General features: G+C 41.5%; 2 protein-coding genes across 2 annotated transcripts; both read right to left on the bottom strand. All coding sequences in view use genetic code 11, as the record gives it.

Annotated features, from left to right (window-relative positions):
• Nucleotides 1-2,459: 2,459 nt before the first annotated feature.
• EGR_09327 (Zonadhesin) lies at nucleotides 2,460-6,772 on the bottom strand (the record flags this gene model as incomplete). The annotated part of the gene is made up of 6 exons (XM_024498576.1): nucleotides 2,460-2,716; nucleotides 3,048-3,162; nucleotides 4,894-5,021; nucleotides 5,298-6,001; nucleotides 6,332-6,367; nucleotides 6,720-6,772. 6 exons carry the CDS (start codon nucleotides 6,770-6,772, stop codon nucleotides 2,460-2,462), a joined length of 1,293 nt encoding a protein of 430 aa, XP_024347007.1.
• Nucleotides 6,773-12,495: 5,723 nt separating this feature from the next.
• EGR_09326 (hypothetical protein) lies at nucleotides 12,496-12,941 on the bottom strand (the record flags this gene model as incomplete). The annotated part of the gene is made up of 2 exons (XM_024498575.1): nucleotides 12,496-12,599; nucleotides 12,770-12,941. The coding sequence occupies 2 exons, from the start codon at nucleotides 12,939-12,941 to the stop codon at nucleotides 12,496-12,498; spliced, it is 276 nt and encodes a 91-aa protein (XP_024347006.1).
• Nucleotides 12,942-17,591: the final 4,650 nt, after the last annotated feature.

Here is a 17,591-nt window from a genome sequence, read left to right as displayed (position 1 = left end):
ATTGTGGACAGGGTGCGTCGCCATTAAAACCCCGTCTTTCTTTCAGCCGAAGTGGATGAGTAACCGCTTAAAACGACAAAAACGAGGCTCAGCTGAAGAGATAAAGGCGACAGAGACACTTCATCAGCCTTTCAGCCCTCCTACGCATCTATAATAATGTTGATGGGGTGAAATCTCTTTAGGCATAAGAAAGCAATCACAACTGGCTACTTCAAGTTACCAGATTTTACACACGACTGAGGAGATGCGAGAATAGGAGGATGAGCGAGAATGGCAGGCTTGATCGAATTGATGAGGCATCACCTGTAGTTACTGAAACGAAAAATACAATTTGACATGAGGTCAAACGAATTGGACTTCGTAAACAGTTCACCTTGTACACCATAGTTTAATATCCTACATTAGGGGTAAATCACAGCCGATAGGAAAGTTCACCTGCTGATACTTAGGATTTTTGGAATTTCTCTCCCTCCCCTTCTTTTCGGCTCTAGACACTTGACCACTTAGACACTGACATGAAGCAACTCGACCTGCGGCGTTCAAAACTGTAACATCTGAAGACTTGGTGCTCAAATAACATTAGAGTAATATACCTTTTTGAATGATTAGCTAAGTTAAACTGCGCACCAAGAAGACCCACTCTCAGTGGTCCAAAACTAAAGGCAAATTGGTTTGAAATAAAGGATTGCTTACGGTAATTCCGCTTTTCTGTAAATTAGAAAGAGGATATTATTCAAATGACCTATTCGTTTACCTCAGCCCTAGTTAAGAGCTTGGGTAAATTATTAAGGGAGCTGCGGTTCCTTCCATGTACTCTGTGGAATATTGGTAGTGACTGCTATCTCAGATACTCCCACTGATGTAGTGGGAGCCTCAGCAACCACCACAGTCGAACCCATAATGGTGTGAAAATAATGGATAAGAAGATGAAACCTCAACTCTCTACAAAACTGAGTTCCCCTTCCTTTGTGCATCATTCATCAACAGTGCCGACATATCCCTATAAAGATTTTAAGAAAATAAAATCGACCTTGATTTAATCTGAACGAAAGTTGCTGTAGGAAGTCAGCACATGACTAGCTTCGCAGAGTTGGCTTTTGTGCTCCGAAAATTTTTGCCTTTTTGGCTTCTAGGAAATTAAGGTAATCTGGAAAACCTATCCTGTGTGTGTGTGTGTGTGTTTCGACGTTTACATTTTCACCCTCTAAATGCGTGTGCGTGTACGTGTATGTGATATCAAAGCTCTCTTTCACCGAGATGAAATAACACATTCGGTGAATTCGTGCCGTTTTTTTCCTCTGCAAAAGAGGAGGCAATGTATGCACAATTTATTCATTAAATCAAATGGCGTTTTGTCTTGTATCAAGATTTGATACAAAACGAAATAGTAATTAGAGAATTCCTCCACAGTACAATATGGATTATGGATCCCAATGGTCAAAAGTTTCACAGGTGGATCAGTATTTTGGCATTTGACAAGCCACAATTTCCATCAATGTGTATTGTAACTTTACTTCTCAGCTGGAAAACGTGATTAACATGTGAAGCATTGGTAAAAATAGATGAAGGGATAGAAAAAAGGGAGTAGATAAATGTGTAGACAGTCGGGAAATTATTTAACTGACCGAATGCCAGAGGTTTGGACAACCAGATTTGCCAATCGACGAATGGATGTCATAATGCACAGATAGACAGGTGAATACACAGGTTGATCTAAATTAAATACTCGAAACACGGGAGTGAGGTCAATTGAGCTTCTCTATTAAAAAAAGACTCATGGAAGAGAGGCAAAAAATACAAGTGAACACACCTCTACATGCCTACGGCATGTCTAGACATCCCTATTGCACACTGGATCATTTGTTTGTACCACAGACTTATTCATTTCCTCTCTTCGAACGGCCACCTTACCCGGTGTCACAGCAGATAGTGTTGGAAAATAAATACACCCCTCCTCCTGCCTCTCCCTCAAAGATCTTCTTTGGCTCTCCTTTTAGTGCCAAAAGTACTACCCGGTCAATTTTTTTCTCCACATTCCACAAACGATTTGTGCGAGGATGCATTTAAAACCAGCAAATTGTACCCTTTTAATTCTATTTCAGCACTCAACGATTACTGGGCAGAACCCTGAAACACGGCTAGAGAGAGAGGGAGGAGAGGACCAAACAAGTGATCCGAATACGAGTGGATTTCGCACCCTCTTTGGTCTTCAATATTCGTTGCTGCAGTGCCAATGAAGTGAGAGCTGCACTGTCCACATCCTATTTACACAGCCTTTCGGGAGATCGAGTAACAATAAAGAAGACCCCCAAAGTTAAAGAGAGAATTTGAAGCAGGTAGTAGTCATTGACATTGTGAGAGTAGAACTTCAAAAATGGGCTAGACTCCAACAAAAAACGACATTTATCCAAAAAATTTCACTAAATGCTAAAATTTGGAGCTTCTGCAAGAAATAAATGTCAAAATTCTATTAAAAGACATGACAATTCACCAGAAAGGAGACTACTTGAAATCCTATGTTTTCTGAAACAAAATAAACTGGGCGGTGTTACATCATGCCTTGAATAGTGAAATTTAAAGTGGTGATCTCTTGCGATATACATCTTTGTATAAAAATTTTGTAATTCCATTGGCAGGTGATTTTTCCCAAAAATCTCCGAGAAAGACTTATTTTGGGAAAGCAAAAACAACCAAAGACCGGAATCGACTACCGCGGCTGTTAAAGAAAGAAGGAAAATAATTTATTATCCTGGCAATCTCTACCCTTCAATACAACGGTCTACCTTCACCGAAAGGACGGATACAAGGTCAACTGAGATCACCCAAAGTCAATTAATAGTGCTGTAGTCTCCGCATTTTTTGTAGTTTCGCTAACGTCTACGCTAAACGTCCATGCAACGACCGCCTTCCTCTAGGTGTGAATGCTTGCAAGGTTCATGCTAAGCAGGGCAATACTGTTTACTAGAAAACTGAAAAAAACAGAAGGAAGACACTACTGATATATCGCGTGCACACCGACGCAATGCTGGCTGGGCTTTATTGTTTACCTTTCGATGTAGGCGCGGTAAACACATCTGCTGCCATTCTTTTCAGCTCTTGTGCAAAAAACACAAAGACAGCAGCAGCAGCAATCCACCTAATCTTTCTTCTCGAAGAGAACATCTATATGATGACTCACACAAATGAGCTTTAAAGAAGGTGGAAGAGCGAGAGTGATTCAATATATGTTGTGGCAAAAAAGGAACAACATGCGATCTAAAAGTGACTAATGTATCCTGACCGCAAACACTGTACAACAGCATATGTTGTTTTGAGAGATTGAAAACTAACTACTAATCTCAGCTACCGGACCGGTTGGAGGAGCTTCTGCTGTGACAGTCCCGGTGATTTGTTACTGTTTACCTATTCAAAGTAACGACATTAATTACTTCTGATAGAATAATGACTAAAGTAAAATACCATGGCGACTGGAAGGCAACCCGTCGTCCCGATTTTGAGAGTTTCTTTCATTAGCTTAATTACCGCATTCAAATGGGCATTTACTAACAAACAGAGACGCATTGCCACCAATCACTGTGATTAATCGGAGGACTGGTTTTTTTGTCTCGTTGCTAAGACTTTTCTTTTTCCAGCTAACTAAAGTAACGGCTAATATCATTTATTGCGGCGAATAAATGGTTTTTTGGTTGCCTCGGTTTTCAGAGCTTTTTTTAATCAATTAAAACAAAGAGCAAACGTGGTGACAATCCAACAATCATGTGTTTTAGTTTTATAATGCCAATTGCTTTTGGTGGGAAAGCACTTAATTGCTTAATTACTAGTTGGGATTAAGTAAACGAAGAGATTTGGAATAAGTAGCTTAATAATTGAGTAGTCAATCCCCTCGGCTTTCCTTCTGTGGCCTCCACAATCTTAACCCCAGCTGCTGCAAAGGTCAAAATGTGAGACGGGGGGAGGAAGAGGGAGACAAAGGCATACGTACTTCGCACTGGCTAATAGTACATTATTGATTACTGTACTACGAAGGTGAGACAAGGTTGAGTCGTCCGGACTCCAGACAGAAAAGGTGGGACATACTTTGTCTCCCCGTCTTGGCCAAATTTACCTCCCCCCCATCACCCGTTCAGACGCGCTTGAGTGCATAATGCCAGACATTGTCTGGTTGAAATGATTTTAATCTAGGTTAGGAAGTTAATTATGGAGATAAAAAGGAGAAAAAAGAAGATCTTCATTAGTTTGATCACCTATTTGATTTCAGTGTGAAATCTACTAACCACCGGCTTATTTATGGCTAACAATAAGGTCTGCAATTTCATGTAATTTGATAGGTTTCAGTGGCTGATCAAATATCACCTAGTCTTGAAACGCCAAGGAATGTCTTCTATGCTAAAAATGGCCTTTCTTGGGTCTATCCAACCACATCGGTTGTTGCAGCGGTTATCGGATCTTTGCTGAAGGCTAAGGGAGTGGAAGAAAAAGAAACGCAAATTGTTTATAGCCACTTAAAAAGAAGGAAGCCTCCATAAACTGAACTTTAAATATACCAACCAGCTCTGTTAAACATGATTCAGTCGAAGAGAAAAATTACGGAACAGGATAGAGCCTACAGGCATTTAAAACCTCCTGCTGCATTTGAAGTGGTTCTGCTTCGATGGCTGAATTGGAGAAAGAATCTGCCTACAATAGCTTTTGTTTGAGTGTGTAAAAAAATGTGGAGTAACAACACTCTATTGTTTTCTCCGCGTTGACTTCCGTTGCCATGGCAGCTTTGGCGTCTTTGTAAGTGCTCACTGCGTGGTTAAGACTCAGATGCTGGAGGGTGGAAATGACGACACTTAATTGAGCTAAAAAATTCCTCCCCTCTCCAACTTACGAACTTGCTCTCTCTCTAACCTGAGGCTCAACAAAGGCAGAAACTATGTTGATATTTGTCATAAAGTGAAAAATGGGAGACTTACTTGTCACCATATCAGTGGGAGGAGTCATCTCAGTTGCAGTGGCCTCCGTAAGAGCCTCAGTGACTAAAAGAAGGAAGGACAAAATTAATCAAGCCTTGACACAGCCAAACTCTAAATCCTTTAGATGATTGAAACTTCGCTGTCCCTAAATGACCGCCTCCGCCAACAAGCAGGTGGGAGGCTAAAAGAGGAACAATGACCAGCCAAACGAGCGTGTTTCGACTACCTCCGCTGGCAAATTAGGGCTCCACGAGTAAATCAAGCACTTGATAGTACCACAGGTGTGGAAGACGTGCGGTCATGGTATATTAAACATCATCTCCTCAAAAATGATCTCACCTTGTGGAGTGTGTATTTTCGAATCGGAAGGTTCACTGATGCCAACAGTTGTGCTAGTTCCTACAACTGTAGTCACGTTAGTAGGAATAGGGGTTTGCGTGGTAAATTTAACCAAATCCGCAGTCGTATTGGTTGTCAATGAACCGGTTAGCTCAACTTCCGTAGTAGCAGGAGATTCTGTTGTGAGCTCAACCCCTTGCGCAGTTGTTGCCACCTCTGTCGGAGGAGGCGATGTTGCAGAGACTTCCTCCACAGTCGGCGTAGTCATTGCACCGGTTAGTTCAACTTCCGTAGTAGCAGGAGATTCTGTTGTGAGCTCAACCCCTTGCGCAGTTGTTGCCACCTCTGTCGGAGGAGGTGATGTAGTATAGACTTCCTCCTTGGCCATCGCAGACATTGTAGTCATCTCTTTCACCCAAATTTTGCTTTCAGTAGAAGTGGGGACTTGAATTGAGATATTGTGCGTCCTACTTTCCATCAGGGCTTTATTGGTATTAGCAGTAGTAGCAAAATTTTCAGTTGTGGACTTATTGGTGGCTGCGCCAGCTAAAGTAGTTTCTACTGAATCTGTGGCCTCTTGAAACCCTTCCTCTCTGCTGTCCGTAGTTGTAAAACCGTAGGCAAGTTGGGAATCATAGTGGTGAGTGGTTAATGCAGAGTTCAGGTGGGCCAGAACCAGAAGACTTATCAAACACAGTTTCATCCTGGAGGACAGATGTAAATATTCATTATCGCTAAGTTCTGCTCATCGACATCCCACAATTTCCATCTCATTAAATGGCCTCACTTAGTAAGTGACATTAAAAAAATAATAAAGACGACGAGGGCAGTAAAAGCCGAGTTAATTTAAGGGCTAATGGTACAATATGTAGCCTCCTTTGTGACACGTACTTGTATTTACAAGGTCTCCACATTAATGAAAATTTGTGAGGGCCTAAACTTTTTGACCACCAATTCTCAGGAATGTTGACTGTGATACAATCGTTGTCTTATAAATGTTTCCACAGCAGAGATGCGAAAAGGAAAGGCGTTACTTTAAAATTTGAAATGAAGTGACTTTTACTTGTGCCCTATGTCAAAAAAGGAAGACTTAAGTAGCGAGGAGAGACACAAATCGACAACTCATGGAGGCCGATAACACGTTCAATCTTAAGAATGCAAAAACCGAAACTAAGACATTCCTTCAATAAACTAATCCAAAAAAAAAGAAGCAAACCCGGGGCGCCTCACGCCAACACAAATCCTTTTTATCACCAGTGATCTGGAGTTAATACAATTGCCTATATACCTCTAGCATATGTAACCTTGTTTTCCTATTGGCTAATTGCTGTAGAGGCTGAAATTTCATTGGCTACCGACGGGCATGACATTAATGTTTTTGCAAGTTACAAATTTTGGTGATAATTTTTTGCTTTATTTTACCTGTTTTCTTCAACAATGCTCAGTTTTTTAAATGACCATATCAATGAAATCATCTGAGGTCAATGCAGACAGGACTTAGGCGAACTCTAGGGTCTCAAAATTCAGATTTTCTCTCTTTTTTGAGACCATATGTAAAAAAACCATCGGGCAGTCTTGATAAGATACAGATAGTTCTTGTGTATTCACTCCCTTAGGTGATTATGACTAAAGGAAGGGTAGCTATTTTACCCATTGTTTAGAGGTGGAGTTACCGTTGACAGTCTTCCGATCTGATGGATTGCAGAGGGTGCCACCTACCTGAAACATTGCCTTTAGAGTTATATTTAGCTGCCGGCTCCAGTCTTCAGCGGCAATTAAGGTGTCATTTTGAATGGAACCTTTAATATCTATCTTGATTAATCCTACTTGGACAGAGGAGAGATGGACATTTCTGGAAGTGGCATATCATCAAAAAGACAAATTATTACACTCAAATACCAAGTGTAAGTACCATTCTTCTGTACTTAAACGTTGGAGAAGGTTGCTTGAAAGATGATTCTAGGTGGAAGTCTACTCCCTCCTCACGTAGAGTGTATTGCCCGGGTGTGGGGGCTGAGAGTTACAAAGCCTCACGACTGAATAAAGTCGTCTGACGATAGTAGTTGCCATGATGTTAGGCCGGTTACGGAGAGGCGTACTCATCTCAGGGCCACCATGTCATGCGTCATGGACAATGACAATGCCTACCATATGGAAAACACCTTTTAATCACTGTACAATGTATCACTAATCCTCCGAGGGATTCATCCTCCTACGGCTGCTCTTCTCCTACCTATTTATTAAGCCGTACCACTCAGGTGGAAGTTTCTCTCTCTTTCTCACTCCCATTGTTTATTCCCTTCATTTAGTGTGAATACACGAGATTTTTAAACTGCAAGCAAAAAAGGGGTAAAACTCTCTTTGAATATGAAATGATAAAGCTGTGGTAACGCATGAGACAAGGTGAGATGTAACGCCAGCCACACACACCCCTCACCTGTCGCATCAGATGGTAGTGTTGAAGGGTTTATGGAAAAGTAGATAACTTTGGCTATCTGAAGATGAATTCTACACTCTTTCATGATTAGCAGTGATACCTGCAGATTGTAGGTGAAACAGGAACTAATTTCTCTACCGCACTCCAATCCCCCATTGACAGAGTGAAAAGCGATCAAATGACAATGGCCAATGACCGGGTGAGGTTGTGGTGAGATTTTGAATGCTTCTTTTAAAACCAAAACAGATATGACGCGTCATTGTCACTCCAAATGATGGGCCACCGGAATAAACATTAAAATGGATAGTCTCTACGCCTGGGTAGCTAAGGCCAAGATACAAGCTGGATATTAACTGCACCCGACTTGACACGAGGTTGAGTTGCATATTCTTTGGTTGATTTTGAGATTCCATTCGTCTGATTAACCAATCAGACTCTGCTTGTAAGTTTACCTTTCTTCCAGCCTTTACTGTCAGGCGATCTGATACCTGACACGTCGTCAGTTTTCTTATGTTTCCTTTAATCCATGATGGATTTTTTTCTAAAAAAAACCCAATTTTTGAACTGCGTCCAAAGTTTCAGTATGTCATAATGATCACGTAACTAGACTAATTAAATCAACCTGTATAGGACAATCAGGCTCATCAATCTGGCTTGAGTAAAAGAGGCCAAGTATTTCACTTTTATTTTTGAAATAAATGCCTAATTATGACTGCATTTTTTTTTAAAATGGCAAAGCAAGGTCGCAACCAGAATCACGGGAAATGGACCACTTATCATTACGAGCCACAAACAGGGTTGATTTTTTTTCAGTACATTTGTCGGTGAATAAATTGCAAAAAATGCATCAGATTAGCTTTGCTGGAGAAAGAAACTCCTTTGTTAATCTGTTCACGACACTTGAATAGGTAATAATCGGTGGTAACCGTCTCTCTCCCCAAACTAAGCTAAATCAATGTCATGCTTGAGGTTGTCTAAGAGCTGGCACTCTGTTGTTGCTGATGCATGTGGATGACCGAGTCGGTGGATGCAAGGGCAACCCGCTGATGAAGAGGGGCAGTTGACATGGTCGGGAGTCATCCCCTTCAGTTTGAAAGATTCGCGCTGACAGTTGACGCCTTTTTCGGTAGGTCGTGTGGTCAATTCCTCATTACACACCAATCAGGGCTAGAAGAAGCTCAGTGAAATGGCATTCAAGTAATGCCACCGTCTCACAAATGGTCGGATGCTATGAAGATTGACATTGGACCCAATAATTAGGTGGAACCGAAGCCTCGAAGGGACTCTAAAATTCAGACCCTTTGAACTCATTAAATTTTATTTTCAATCCATTCAAAACCGACTGATGAGATTAGAGGTAAGCTTAGGTCATGTAGATAAAGTATGCTCTCAATTTTGGAGTCATATAACAAGGCTACAGTAGCAAAAATTCCTTTACGCGACAGTCAAGATAGTCAGTGAAGCGTGGCCTGAGTCACGTAACCTCCCTCTGGCTTAGCCATTTCACATGCAAGTTTCATGCGTCAATAATGTGGGCGATCAAGATAGATAACATTTGGAAATTAATTTGCCCTGCAGTACTTGCATCATTTTGTAACTCATTGTTTTGCTTTCAAGGCCATTTCAGTCTCAGCTTCTGGTATTTCTACCCGGCGGCAGCAGCCATCAGCGATAAAATCTCAAGTAAAGTCTGGGGGCGCTAAAATCCTTTTCTTATTCACATTTTTAAAGCATTTTATGAGGTCTTTTGTCGATAAATCATTTATTTACCAAAACATTTAGATAAAATCTCTAGAGTTGCTAAAGTTTGTAAAGCTGTATTCCAGTGACTTTTACATCACCCTTGTTAAGTTATAAGCGGGTAAAGGACAAGTCAAGAAGAGTTTCTTAATGCTTGTAATTTTCGATTTATTAAGGCTTTACCATATCATATCGATTTGTTGTTTTAATTGCCCCTTCTGTAACGCGGACATTTTCAGTCACAGAAACCACTTCCCACTTTTCCATCTTTGTCTGTTCTCTGGTTTTTTTTTTAAATAGGCGTATCTTTAAAAGATGGTCCTACAGGTAACTTAAAAAGTGGATTCAAAAATTTATGTACGCCTCCCGAAAAGTTAAACGGGAGGAGTGAGGATGAGTACTGGCAATGGATAGTCATCAAACATTTCTGGTTTCTCAACCTGTAGACGGGCTTAGACATAGGTTCTCTAATTGGCAGATCAAAAGGTCACAGGAGTAGGTGGTGAAAAGTAAATGACTCTTTGGTGACTTGGATCACAAATTTAAAGGTAATTTACCGTGATTTCATAAAACCGTGTTGATTGACTGGTTTGATTCCCCCTTCTTTGGTAATGCAATGGAGGCACGAACTGAGCGGGAAACTTGGAGTTCACTGCCTTCCAGATACTGGGAGGCTACATTCCAGGAGAGTGCAGGATATACCACCTACCCCCATTTGTAGTAGCTGACACACATCTTGTCCCTAGGACCAGTTCAATTGTAGTGGTATTTTATGTATGAAACAATAGGGAGAAGGGATTGATTAATACACGGTATCTCAGCCGTAAGGATGACACGAAAGTCGAATCCGTGAGTGGTTACATGCGTCTACTGGTGAGCATACAGATTTCTGATAATTGATAAAAAATGGAGGGACATATTTCAAAGGCAGCCTATCCTACGCCTGTCGGTGACGCCACGGAACGTTGTGACTCACCTCTGTGAACATTGGGTTGTCACGTTTGAAGTTCAATCGACACACGCTGGGTTTATCACCCCACATTCTTTCATGCGTGTGCAGTGGTCCCACGCAAAGGATGTGTCAACTCCCACGAAGGGAGGTAGAAAGGAGATTTGCTTCACCCTCCTGTATGTGTGCGTATCTTCCTCATATCTCAATGTCCGTGGTGCCCACTTGGCATATACCTCCATTGCGCCACACAATTATGCAGTTAAACAACCAGCTTTAGTGCCTGTGCCTTCTCCACAAGGTGACATTGTTTTCATGTCGTGATCATAGCGCTTAGACGCTATCGTTCAATTTTAGAGGCTATACATCGCTCTAAAATTCATTGTTCTGTTTATCAACAATATTATCTAGTGTCTTCATCACTGCATAAACACCAACTATAAAGGCTGGAAAGATTCGTGGAATCTTAAATGACTTCAATACACCTACACCGAGTTCGCCTCTTCAATGACCCTCAAGCTATTGCTGTACCAGACGGTTTACCGTGTGTTACGCCATATTACTAAGATATTAGACTCTTTTTCCAGACAAGGTTGTTGTAGGTTTGGTGTGCAGTGAGCCCTGACATTACTAAGTGGAACGGCGAGCACATGAAAACAACCCGCCTGACAGCAAACCCAAGATGCTACGCTTGAGTTGCAAGTGGCAGGCTGTAGACGTGATTATTCACATGGTGAAGGCCTGACAATCATGACTGAGACCTGCTTACCCCGTAGAGTTCAAAAGTGTGCGTAGCGGTGAGTTTTAGCCGTGCACAGCACAGCACAACATGACCCAGCACCACAACTCACGTGTCATGCGGCGAAGCTACCCACTCCTGCTCTTTCTTCCTTATAGTCACCACCAACCATCGTTATCATCCAAATCCACCTCACTATGCAGATTTATAGGCGCCGGTGAGAGTCATCCCCTCTTGACATGTGACAACCACCACATGACCACACGCGAAATGCGATGGATGGGTGGTGGGTGGAGGTGGGATAGAAGTGAAGGTGGAAAGAGCTGGAAATTTCTTTTCCACGACCTTTGAAAAGACAGTCTTACGAAAACTCAGTCCACAAAAAAACTTTTTTTGAATTCTTGGCTCACGGCGAATGTTTTAGTTGTGACAATGACCATGATTGTGGTATAATATCTGCTTCTTTCCTTCATTTTTTAGCGTAAATCTTTCTCATGTTTCATTTTGCATGATCTACTCTTGACGTCCTGAGGAGAGATGATGGAGACGCCTGAATAGTGGACCACAACGATTCAAGAGCCCAAACCTTCTCACGCATTTTGCAGTACCCACGGCTGTGTTAATCTCGACGACTCCCATGAGTGTATGCGATTGTGTCATCTAAACTAACCCGATTAACTCCCTGATCTTGTAAATAAGATCCTTGTTCGTCTTCCCAAGGTATCATCAATTCCAAGAATGTGGTGAGAAAGTAGTGCCTTTTCATTTTGCTGACTTATTCAGGCCTTTAGGCCGGCTCTAAACGACATCAGGACCGCACGTGATACAGAAAGTGGCCGCTTGCCTAGATCCTTCAAGGGGAGGTAATGAATTGCAGAACCACCACAGAAGGCCAGCATCTTTAGTGGATACATTACCTTTACTAGTGAGCAAATATTTTGACTCTACGCAGAGCGTGAGGAGCCAAACTTTTGGTCTGGTGGATAACCTTATCAAATTAGTGTGGGTGAAAATTGCCAGTAGCTGACTGTCACCTGTCAGACGGAGATAATTCAAGTTGAGGCTGCATAAACAGTGGGATTAGGCTTAAGTGGCACTTAGGTGATACAAAACTAGAAGTAGACAAAGTATATTTAATGCCGTCGCCTTGGCGCCCTGATTATCTTTGTGGTTACCAGTTTTGATAGGGAACTACCAACCAATGTTTGGTTGTGAACTATTTTGTTATAGCACAGCGATTATTTGTACCTTTTTTATTTATTTTTCGGAAAACCACCTGAAAAATTAGGACAATTACATGTCTGAATGTTTGTTAGGCTTCAAGAGTCTGTCGTTACTTGCGGGAGGTTGTAGGACGGATGCGCACGGATTGCTGATGGATTGACACTGCTGGTGACGGGTAAACAACTTGGTCTGAGATAATTCTGCTCGGTATGGCTGAAATGTGAGGGCAGGTAACTTGTTTAAAAGCAATCAAAACTGGTCAATGCGGTGAATGAAAATTTGATCCTTATGCCTTACAACCCACCACCTCACCTCTTGTCTCATGGTGCAGAGTTATTTACGGGATGACCTCCCTCCTCCTCCCCCTTCGCCTCCTACCCCACCTCCTCCTCCACCACCGCCTGCTCCCCCTCCTCCTCCACCTCCTTTTCTTCCACCTCCTCCCCCTCCGCCTCCTGCTCCTCCTTCTTTTTCTCCTTCCACTTCTTCTTCCTCTTCCTCTTCTTTTCTCTCATTACCACCACCTTTGCTATCAACACCGCCTTTGTTACTCATATCTGCATCCACCGTACTGTCCTGATGATATTTCTTTGTGTGACATATGACATATGTGACATATGACTACCACCACGTGACCAGGCACGAAATAGCATGGACAGGTGGTAGACAGAAGTGGGCTAGAAGTGAATTTTTTTAATCGCAGTCACCAAGCTTTCAGTAGGATTGAGAGCGTATTTGGTATCGATGTCAATGATGTATTTGTCATTTCAACCCATTTGTAAACTGAATTGAGAAATTGAGGCGTCACTAACCTTGTGGTAATTAAGACAAATTAAAGCCCGACAAGGAGAGCATTTTCTTTGCCAACTGCTACCCACAACAACAGGTGTCTAAAAGATAACTTTTAAATAATTTCTTGCATACTTTTCAGCAAGCTCCATAGATGGTTCCACAGCAAATACATTTAAGACGTTTGGGCAGAGTGCTGCTTCACTTGTTAATTATCTTCACGCAGAACAGGCCAATTTTGACCTCTCTGAAATGCGTCTTCACAAATTTAGCCATTTGTAGCCGTTATGAAAAGGGACTCAAAATAGCTGCCGCTTGGGATCGACTCTGTCTAACGCTGCAGCCAGAGTAACTCCTCGAGCCAACTCTCAGGGGGCAATATTACAAGTTGTTGAGACAGAAGGTCCTAAGTTAGGGGGCAGACTATAGGTTGATAAGTCGTTCAACCTGCATATGTAACTAAATCTCGCGTTACAGTCCCCTTCGATTCGGTTGCTACACTGGTAGCCTGCGGCTCTAGGGCTGGGCTCCCTATTCCATCATGTAAACAATTTTTCTGCCCCTTTAAAATAAAGGCTACTTCCTTAATCCTTCGTTTTACAGAGGCCTCATGGCTACTTCAGATGCCAAAATTCAATCAACATTGTGGAAAATACACCTTTTGAAATGATAAAAATTGCTTGAATTTACTTTAAGCGCATCTGACGGTCAACACGTACGGGCTCTTCCCCACTTAAAAATGTAAATAACAGTGGAAAGAAGTGGTGAATTTCAAATATAATCTGAAAAATCACAGGCAATTTTTAAAATGTTGTTTTTTTTTGTCAAAATACAGTGCTCTTTATTACTGAATTGCCCCCTATCCCGTGCAAGCTTAGCCCGCTTTCTTTCTTTTGCCTCTATTCATTATTTAATTAATTCTCTTTAATTGTTGAGCTTTCACACTGACACTTCAGCATTTTACTGCGCCAAAGATACTTCTACAATAAAAGTTAATGAATCGTGGGTGCAAATTATGTCGTCTTTGTTTGAAGGTAATTGTTTAATTGTGTTGAATCGGAACGGCAATTTGGGCAACAGTTTCAGGCACTAATTTTATCACTCCTTGAAAGTATGCTTGATTATCCTTCATGATCTCGGCCGTAGCCATCTGGACGTCGTCTGAGACGCTCAGCCTGCATCGCTCTGACGGAACAACCACTCGGGTGTCTCTATGCGAATGGATTTTACTGTAATGAATCTGTGCTTCCGCTGCACAACACTTCGTGACGAATAACATCTTTCTCTTCACTCCTTTCTCAGCTTCACATCCAACTTAAAGGTGACAACTCGTGGTCAAAATTGAAGGCCGACCCGCCTTGCCAGATTGAACTAGTCGCAAAGTGCGACTAGAGGAGGCTGCTAATCATAAAAATGTTGAGAAACTACACGGGACTTGATTGGTTGAAAGTACAGATTATACGCTAAGACAGTATTTTCAAAATAATATGTGAAAAATTAAGACCGAGATGTCGGAAAGGGTTTCATCAATGTGGAACAGTGGGCTAGTTGCTTAAACACTGTGTTTACACTTGCATTCAAGTTGGTAGCTTTGTGCTCGATGCCCCCTTTCTAATTTTCATTTGTCGCTGAATTTGCTAAAATGAAGGTGAGAAAAATAGGGCAAAATGAAGGAGTAGATTTACATAAGCATTGCGTTTGAATTGATAAAAGTGGTGACGATGGATCGTATGCAAGCAGGTGGAGTGATGGGTGCGGAAGTGGAATCCGTAAGGCTTGACATCTTTCGGATGCATGCTTGGAGGAACAAATATGACTATTTTCTCTACTTTGGTGTGCAGGAAATGACTTAAAAAGCCTGCCTTAGCTAGTTCTCACCTCGCCTTTTTTTCTTCCTAGAATGTCGCATACCACCTGGCAATTCACAGGTGCCAATGGTTTAAACTGCCATGTCGATCTTATTCTGCTGCATAATTGACATTGATGACACTGGCTATTACAAATTTATGGCGCAGTTAAAAACGATTGGGAAGGGAATTAGGTGAAGGAAGTGAAGTCAGAGTTGACGCCATTGTTGCTGCTGCTGTTCGGTAACAATCAAATAAATCAACTTGGAACATACAAGTAACTGCTATTCATAAAGAAAGTGTTAACTCCTTGGCACGCTACCGTCTTAATTATTCATTGACTGGATGAAACCTTATCTAAGGATAATAAAAAGTACAATTTATTGTTTTTTTACTGAAAAATAATAAGTAGCAAAAAAATCGAGAGCTTCTTCGGTGGGAATATAAGCAAATGATATCAAGTTTTCCGTCAACACGAGATCGTCCTTTTTCTCCAATAAAATTAAATATTCATTAAACTAAAAATAAGATAATGTGCAGTTGCTTTTTTTTTCAAAAGGAACCTTTGAGATATGTGGAGGAGCGAAGGGAACCAGGTCAAATCTCTAAGTTTATCAAACCACTTCAGATGTTTACCTGATTATTTCAAGCAGGCTAATATGTCCAACGCTGACAAAGAGATAAGGTTAAGTAACCATCCTGTGAAACGTTTATGCTTTAAAAAACCTTTTAAAGCAAGAAGCAATCAGTAAAATAACTCTTATGGGGGAGCATTTGTCAGAATTCCTTAAAGCAGAAGAAAGTTAGAAACACAGATTCCCATGAACATATACTCATTCCCTTTAAGGTTAACCAGTAAATATGTCCTTATCAAATCATTCTGTTCATTCGAGGGGTTCAACGTCAAGAGTGAAAGAGATAAACTCTGTATTCATGACACGAACATCTAAGCACACTTTTAAGCTATAAATGCAAAGTAAAAATCGAACTAATATTTTTAAAATACAGAGAAGTGCTAGAACAAGCCTTTAAAACCCTGAATTGAAGATAAATGCGTCTTTCATTTAATCCAACCACTCGGAATCTATATGTGGCGCCCCGAGACTTCCATGAAGACGAAAGAAGACACAACACTCGGAGAGAAAACATATATTCAGCGCAGAGAAGGTGTCTGGGCTAGCAGCATGGCCCAAAGACTAGTCCGCCCAGCGAGGTACAAGGCAAACCCAAAAGTTCAAAAGCGGCGCCTCAACAATACCGAGGGGAAAACCACTGCCGTATTACATAGCCTCCCTCCTCTTTTGAGCGTAGTCCCCGGCGCTCCAGCAGAGCAGCCTCCCGCTTTAGCTTTTACAACGTAGTTGGTGCTGTAAAGAAACAGCCGCGACCCGGCCGTGCTAGCCACCAAATTAGTGTGCAACTGAGGAGTTGCTTGATCCCAAAGTCACTAACCCCTCTTGACAATTTAACTGGATCTGGAGTTTCGGCCGGTTTGGAAACTTGATTCAGGAAGGGGGAATTGTGCTGGCCATCATGCGTGTCCACAGATAGATGTAGGAACACTGACAGGTCCATGGGGAACGGTAGGGAAAGTCTGCAACGAATGTTCCAGACGGTTCGGAGCTAGTGTCGCTTCAGTTGTTAATAGCTTTCCTACAGAACACGGGACTGGGATAGATGACGAAGATAGGCGTCAATTTTGACCCTTCTATTAAAAGTCATCACCGTTCTCCCATCCGTAGCATACGTAATTCTTCCGCTCCGCTGAGGTTTATCACGTGGAAGTGAAAGACAGGATACATGGACTATACGGTCGCCTTCGCTTTCCACTGTCACTAATGTAGTCCCCCGAGACTTCACTGAAAACGAAAGAAGGCACACCACTCAGGCAGAATATATATATTCAACACAAAGGAGGTGTTTGGGCTACTGGCATGGACCGAAGGCCAACTCACCAATGAGGTACAAGAGTATAAAATCAGAAGTTCAAAAGTATCGCCTCAATAAAACAGAGGGATACACCACCACCGCCTTACATTTACACTTATCATGTAGATTTTTAGGTCTATTAAAATTTAGTAGCTAAACTTTTTTTTAAAAAAAAAAGACTTAGCTGCTATAAGCAAGGTAAATCCATCAAAAAAGAGAGACTAAAAAAAGGATGCAAAAATTGGTTTATTAAACACGTTCAAGCCTTAACCACACTACTTTGCCTTTTGTTTCATTAAAACCTACAAAACGTTGGTGGATAACGCTGTTAAAAACGGAGCATAATAATCAGGCCTTTGCCCGCTAAGAAAAAAAACAAAAACATTTAACCAGCTAATTTTCGCTTGCAAAAGTCATACATTTTTATTGCAAAAATATTTCTAAAATGAATCATTTTGTCAAAAACCAAAGCTAAATAGGCAATATGAATTAGTTGATGATGACTAAATTTAAAGAAACAGCCCGTCAACGTCAAAAGACCCCAATCATCATTCGTTCTATCGCAATATAATGATAAACGTGGTAAGTAATCTCCTCTAAATCTCTTTGCCAGCTCTCCTTCTAGGCGGGTTTCTATAGT

Source organism: Echinococcus granulosus, assembly GCF_000524195.1.
Source record: "Echinococcus granulosus chromosome Unknown EG_S00143, whole genome shotgun sequence".
Classification (NCBI taxonomy): domain Eukaryota; kingdom Metazoa; phylum Platyhelminthes; class Cestoda; order Cyclophyllidea; family Taeniidae; genus Echinococcus; species Echinococcus granulosus.
This window is presented reverse-complemented; position numbering and strand designations above follow the sequence as displayed.